Source organism: Mytilus edulis, unplaced genomic scaffold (assembly GCF_963676685.1).
Source record: "Mytilus edulis unplaced genomic scaffold, xbMytEdul2.2 SCAFFOLD_2070, whole genome shotgun sequence".
Lineage (NCBI taxonomy): Eukaryota > Metazoa > Mollusca > Bivalvia > Mytilida > Mytilidae > Mytilus > Mytilus edulis.
The window spans coordinates 10,573-18,141 of record NW_027268671.1 but is presented as its reverse complement, the minus strand read 5'-3'; the positions used below and the strand labels follow the sequence as shown (position 1 = coordinate 18,141).

Below are 7,569 nucleotides of genomic sequence, written 5' to 3'. Positions count from 1 at the left end.
GATTGCTTACATAGAGATCGTGTCAACTACTTATTTAACTGCTTGTGGCGAATATTTCTATTTTGTTGGAAGGTAGATTTTGCACTAGTTTTCCTGCATTATCTGATAGGATCGAAGAGTTGTCCTAAAATCAAACGTTTGTTTAGCATTGGCGCACACGTAGAAAGGGGGGGGTCATGTAGAGATGTTTCATTAATAATTGCACCATTTTTACAATTTATCTGGCCCTATACCAAAAAAGAAGATGGTGCTTCTTGCGTTCATGTTAACCTTATTTTGAATGAAGTAAGTTAAGCAGCTAATGGGTACATATCTAGTAGCGGTCCGAGGGTTGATCCCTATTATGACGTTCAATGCATTTATAAAGGGACATAATTATCCTGGGTTTTAACCTCCTTTTACAGTCATGACTGTAATCAATTTAAAATCATCCGCGTGCAGTAACTCCCCCGTTTGTCAATAGTTTGAAATTCTCCAACACTCAGAAAACTTTGATGGATTTTCTTGACTTCTATGACAATGTATGCAAGGACAAAATTTATGTTTGGTTTTCGGGTCGATAATGATTGGTTGTAGCAAGTATATTTTTTTTTAAACCTGTCGAGTTCCCACTTACTGGTTTCCAACTGTTCGAACTTTTACAACATTTATACATGTCGTATACATTGTACGAAGAAAATTTTCGTCAAACTTTTCTTGGATGAATGAATGACTTTATTCTCATAAACGAAATGTTACAAATTTATAGTGGATGTGTGAATTACATGGCTTCAATGTTTTAAGAAAATGATCAGTTATGCTTTTGCGGTCCGTGTAACACTCATCAATTCAAAGTTTTAAAAAGTTTTGAAACTTTAGGTTTTCGGAATTTTGATCAAAGTTTTAAAATATCAAAATTCCAAATTGTGTAAAAGTTTTGAAATTTTGAAATTTTAACCAAATAATTAAAATATTAAAATTCTAAATACCGTTTTGAAATTTGATAGTTAAGAAATTTGATCAAACTTTAAAAATACTAAACCTAACGTGCAATTTTGATTATTTCACTTTTTAAAAGTTTGATTTTTTGAATTTTTGATTAAGATATTAAAAATAGAAAAGGGGCGAAAAAGAGGGGTACCTGTAAACTTCAAAACGAAATAAAAGCGGAACGAAACGAAAAAAAACTGAAATAAAAACATACTGATACTTAAAAAGTTAATGTATAAAATAAAACCACAGGCAGACAGTTGTAGGCGGTGAAATATGGATGACAAAATAAATATTTCTTAAAAGAAGAGAATCAGTCAATTTAAAACAAGACGCACGGCTCTGCTAATGACCATTTTACTTGCTGGTTGTCCCAGCACCCATTTTCATTATCTCATTTGATTTCACTGAATGTTTCTGTTTTGCTCTACGACTTCTTACTTTCTGCAATGATGTCGGCAGATGAATATATCATTCCATGTAGTTACACTTTGAACGATCATCTTTAACGTTATAATCAACTATTTCTGTTCTTTATAAATTGTTGGCCTTAAATATTCAGCTTTGAACGTTCCTGAAGAAAATATATTGCCTTGTATCAATGATTTCAGTTCTAAGTATTGGTACGGTAGGAATACTGAATTCATGGTGTCGCAATGAACGTGTGCTAGTCTGGAATGTGGGAGGTTTTTGATTTATTTTTTTACGCTGAAATTAAGAGTAAGATCAAATATTAGTAGCTTGGAGCCCGGATACTGTACTAGGTATCTACATAACTCATCATAGATAGATACCAGGAGGTTAATTTTGTATTTGAGCCAGTCGCGCGTTTCGTCTTCAAAAGACTTATAAGTGACGCTCAAATCAAATTAAGTTAAAAAGGCCAATAAAGTCAAATAAATTTAACAAGGCCAAATAAAGTAAGCGTTGAAAAATATCCAATTTATCGTTCTGGTTTTGTAAAAAGTGAACACATTCATATCATATCAACGTATACCATAAACATTATTTTCAACCTTCATCGATTTATGTAATAGTTGCCGATGTACATTAAGCGGCCATCTATCCAGTTGTAGGTGTCGGCATTTTGAAAACTGAAAATTATTTTCAAAGTTGATATCAGCGATAAATGGTAATCTTTTTGGGAATCTGATATATAAATATTGTCACTTAGGTGACTCTTTTTTATTTACTTGGATACTTCTACGAGGGGTTTCAATAATGGTACATAAAAATATTCTACTCCCCAATTTGAAAAAAAAAAAAAAATTCCACTTCGACAAAACAACCATATTCCCACTTTTGAAGTTAAATGATTGATCCATTAGAAAACGTTTGGACTGACATTTATCATATACGTAGCTCCATTATGGGGCCTTAAAACAACGACTGTTTATAAATAGAAAATAAAAGGAAAAGGGATTTTTTTTTTATTAATGCCGGCTTCACACATTTGGGTATAGACCGGAGTGCACCAGACGTACAGAGAAAATTGACAAAGTCCGTATGCGTTAGCTGCACGACAGGGGAATGCTAATTAAGCAATCGTTAGACGCGCGTTGCATATAAGTTTGAAGTAAGTCGAAATGAAAAAATATACGCTTGGTGAATGCTATAACTCAAAGAAATTTGTATGCAGCATAATTTTTTTTATCCAGCGCAAGCATTTGCCAAGCGTATACCTGTACGCTACACGCACGTAATACATACGCTACAAGCGCGTTGAAAACGCTACAGATAAATTTGAGACACGTTTAGGGCACGTTGTATACGCTTCAAGATCGTTTGAATTTAACTAAAACGTATGCGGGTATGTTCGTAACAAACACCCCATAATAAAACGTTCCAGACACGCCAAAAACACGGATAATCGTCGCAGATACGACCGCGACGCGTCTCAAATACGTTTAAGAGACTTTTTTCCTTCGTAGCGTGCATTACATCTACGTTAGACAAACGCCAGACATACGCCAACATACGTTGCTTGAACGCCCGATGAACGGTTAGGTACGCTTCTCGTGCGTCAAATACACGCTTAAAGCTCGTTGTGCACTCGACCCAGATATGATTGGCAGGTTGAATGCATCCAAAATTACTAGCGTATTGGCAGCTAGCGTACATGATTTTTTACTACGCCCGGCGTACGTCAGAGCTGTACGCTAATGTGTGTCGCCGGTATTAGGGATATCATTGTTCCGTATTTGTTATTTTTGCATTTTTAAGTTCTCGTCCGACAATCAACTGTGAGCATAGTAAAAGAACACAGGTACGTCCAGTCGGAATGGGGCGTGAGAAGAGAGTACCACGCTGACAGCTGCATGATGGATTTTTCCATTTTTGGTCATACACCAATAGTGCTCTCGAAAAACCAGTACAATGTAAAACGCTCAATTTTAAGTAAAGCATTCACCTACAGATGTTGAAAACTGAATATTTGAAAGTCAAGTAAATATAAGAACCAAGGCAATATATTATCGTCATGCATCGATAAAAAAGAAAACAAAACGGTCAAAGTTGCATGTGACCGAAGCGCTTTTTCTGGATCTACCTTCATCAGGAACGTCAAAAAGGCAAATGATACTATTTGGCCTACTGCAAGTTGGTCAGTTTTCACTGTTACTTCTAAATGTTGGGCACTGGGGACACCAAATAGCTCTGAATTATTTATCTCAAACGCTAAACTTATATTAGAGCTTTAAACCAACTTATTTGTTATCGGTTAAATAGGTTTAAATATTTTTTTAATAGCTGCATATGAATATGTTTTATAAAAAAAAATATTCTTCTAATTATTCATTTTGTAATTAAAAATGATTTCATATATTTTGTGCTATTTATTCCTAACTAAGAATGATTATAATCGGAGTCATGTTTACAGGTACCCCTCTTTTCGCCCCTTTTCTATTTTTGATATCTTCATCAAAAAATTTAAAAATCAAACTTTCAAAAAGTTAAATTATCCAAATTGCACGTTAGGTTTAGTATTTTTAAAGTTTGATGAAATTTCTTAACTATCAAATTTCAAAACTTTTACACAATTTGGAATTTTGATCAAAATTCCAAAACTTTAAAAATTTCAAAATTTTTAATTGATAAGTGTTACACGGACCTTTTGCATACGTGTTACCTTAATAAAATTATACTGTTAATTTTCCGGTATGTTGTATCAGGAATATAATTTATACTGTTCCCAGGTTGTAAACAATCATTATCATGTACGACATTCACTACAAATGTATTCAGATGTTTCAACTTTTATTTGTTCATTTTTATTTCATGCAAACATCTAGGAGTTAGGATCGTATTGTGGGATAATACCTTCAAATTCTTTCACCCATCTTTCAAACTTACGTGGGGAAAACCTAAAATGAGAGAAAACAATAAAGCAAATACTAGCAGCATGATTATGTGTTAGACATATGCAAACAATACCATTAGTTTAAAGTCATTTATTGGGGAGGGGGGGCTAGAGTTAAGAAGGCTAACAAGACTGAACAATTGCAAATAACAGTTTTTACACCAATCTGAAGGGAAAAAGGGATTTTTAGAATGTTCCAAACTTACAAGGAGTAATCTTGATCTTAGAATAAAAATTTCATAACCTTAATATAGAGATATATATGTTTTTGTTCAGACGAAAATGCATAAGACCGAACTATACTAAGTTACATTTGTAGTTTCGCCTGTGACCGAACTATAATAACTTACATTTGTAGCTTCGCCTGTGATCACTGAACTATTATAATAACTTACATTTGTAGTTGCAAACCAAGATGGAGTATCCGAGGTATATACACGTGTTCTTCATCATACTGGATACCTTTAACAACTTCAACAGCCACAGTACCAGGAGTTAATAATGTCGTTATTCTTTAAAAGAAAGATGGAATAACTGTATACATTTAGGAAGCGAAATAATAGTGTACGTTTATCTATACTAGTCAACTAAAGAAACGATACAAGGCAATGTATTTTCCATATATAATGAAATTGGATACGAATGTACCGAGGTTAAATAATTGACCAATTGAACTAATATTTGCAGAGTGTTATTTTCTCATTAAAACCATTGATTTTAGGCAAGAATGTGATTTCCCCCCAATTTTATGTTATTTCAAAAAACGTATTTTCACCAAAACAAAATCAAAAATTGATATTAAAACTTCAAACTTTAAACTTAAACATGGTCTGCCTAAAATTTTGCAGACATTTAGATACTTAATCTCCTCTTCAAAATTAAATGATGACTTTTCCTCAAAATAAATGAGAACTCTGTGTTCTTCAACATGGTATTTTCTCATTTTCCAACTTGGTCAGACTCTTTTTAAACATATACATTTGCAAAGAAAACGAATGTTTTCGTTGGATAATTTAACAGTTTTGCCTAATTATTATATTTTATGAGAAGTTGGAGTTCAAACTTGTGTATCTTTACTTTCTTTGACTGGCTATATAGTATATACCATTTATACATTTGATACTGCCAATACTGTAGTATTATATATAGAATGGGACATGAATAAAAGGACACCGACTATACATTTGCATGCTTGTTTCTTATTTAAAAACGGTACTTCTATTCATCATTATGCCATAGTGACTGTGCTCCTTAAAATCTTGCAACATCAGCTTTTTTTGTAGAACATTAAGCAGTAAAACATCTAATATAAACTAAATTATGCTTCTACTTTAGTTATAGTTGAATTAATTAAGGATTTCCCCCCCTCTCAATACTAACTTTTTCAGTCGATTTGGCTTGAGTTATTGTTACGTAGTTTATTGAATGTCGACTTTAAACATCGAATTGAATTAGATAAAACTTTGAAAGAATTGAATAAAACTTTGAATTGAATTAAATAAATGAAACTTTGAATTGAATTAAATAAATGAAACTTTGAATTGAATTGAATAAAACTTTTAATTGAATTGAATGAAACTTTGAATTGAATTGAATAAAACTTTGAATTGAATTGTAGGATGTAGATTTAATAACATCTCGTTTTAGAATCTGCTTACTTATCTCTGATCTGCTTGACCAGTCCAGTTGAAACAAATGCTGGACAAACGGTTGTAGATTTTACTCCATTCTTTCCTAACTTCATAAGTTCTTCATTTAAAGCTTCGGTGAATCCATATACAGCATACTTTGATGCACTATGAAACAGAAAGTAAAAAAATTGTGTTACTTTAAAGAAAAAAAAACAATTTTAAACAATACAAAAAAAAATCAAATTCCTTTAAATAAATCAGAATGAGATTCACGTCATGACATGACATTGTGTTACTTCACATGACGTGTGCACAAACTGAGAGAACTGCATGAACTTCAATTGGAGAGAGACCGAGTGAGCATTTTTCAGCAACTATAAATGACAATAGATATTAGAATATGTGGTTATGAGTGCCAATTCCAAGTCATAATTTGTAAAAGTAAACCATTATAGGTCAACGTACGGGTACTGATTGACAGCCTATATTAACTATCGAGTTCTAGTTTCGACCGACGGAAGGAATATGTTCGAATCCCAGTGAGCTTTTGAATATTGGTTCATAACAAGTTGTGGTTGCGCTGTATATTATAACATGTGCTCTACCTGTAATCTACCATATAGGCTGTCCCTGATTTGGCTACCATTGATGCTATAGTGACAATGTGACCACAATTCTTTTCTATCATTGCTGGCAAAAATTCTTTCACAGTCTGTGAATATAAGAGAAAAAAACATATACAAAAATTGGCATGTGAAACATAATGATTTATGTTTGAATTTTTTTTTTAGATATACTAAAAAAAAATACATATAATCAAGAGTACTTGGCAAATTATCAATTGAAATAACCTTCATTTGGTAAATCAGTTGCAGTATACTGGTTCCAATTTTTAACGGAATATTCATTCAAATGTGGCGTTCTTTTTGGGAATTTGGGGAATTGGAGGACTCGTGTCCGATTTGTTTAATTTAATGGTTAGGTATTAACTACTTTTCGAACTACTTTGAAATCATAAACGTTAAATATCTCAATAGATCAAATCAAAATAACTGATGACACCCAATTTGTTTACCCAGAAATGTGACAACGTGTTAACATCAAAAGTTCTCCTTATGTGAGCCTCTTTAAGTTTTAAGAGTTCTCCACCATAAAAAATCCCAGCATTATTCACCAGTATATCTACATCTCCTACTTCTCTTCTCATTTGTTCGGCTGTTTTGTGAACGTCGTCTGCCTTTGCTACATCAACCACATAAGACGTTGCTGAGCCACCCATTAGGTTAATCTATGAAGCTGTCTCGTCGTTATTTGACTGTAGATACAAGGACAACACATATTTTAGTGTTTGTTTATATGCAAATAGATTTTGTCGTGTTGTGCTCTTCGTTCTCCAGCATGTACAATGTTGTAGATGCATCAAGTTCACGTGAAAATAAATTCTTGTGAATCTCATGTGAAAATTAACCTCAACCGAGCTGATACGCGTGAAACTCATGTGAAACTTGAAATATCACATACATTTTTTTTAAAGTGAAATCTATAAGACATTTTTAAATAAAGTAATTCAAATAACATCTAAATATTCTAATTTGATTAAAACCATGAAAT

The 7,569-nt window shown here is 32.7% G+C and overlaps 1 protein-coding gene across 1 annotated transcript; it reads right to left on the bottom strand.

Annotated features, from left to right (window-relative positions):
- Window positions 1–4,782: 4,782 nt before the first annotated feature.
- LOC139508182 (17-beta-hydroxysteroid dehydrogenase 13-like) lies at window positions 4,783–7,237 on the bottom strand (the record flags this gene model as incomplete). The annotated part of the gene is given in 4 exon segments (XM_071295924.1): window positions 4,783–4,839; window positions 5,986–6,123; window positions 6,564–6,670; window positions 7,034–7,237. Coding segments are annotated over 4 exon segments (506 nt in total), but the record flags the coding sequence as incomplete, so codon positions are not given.
- Between the last annotated feature and the right edge of the window lie 332 nt (window positions 7,238–7,569).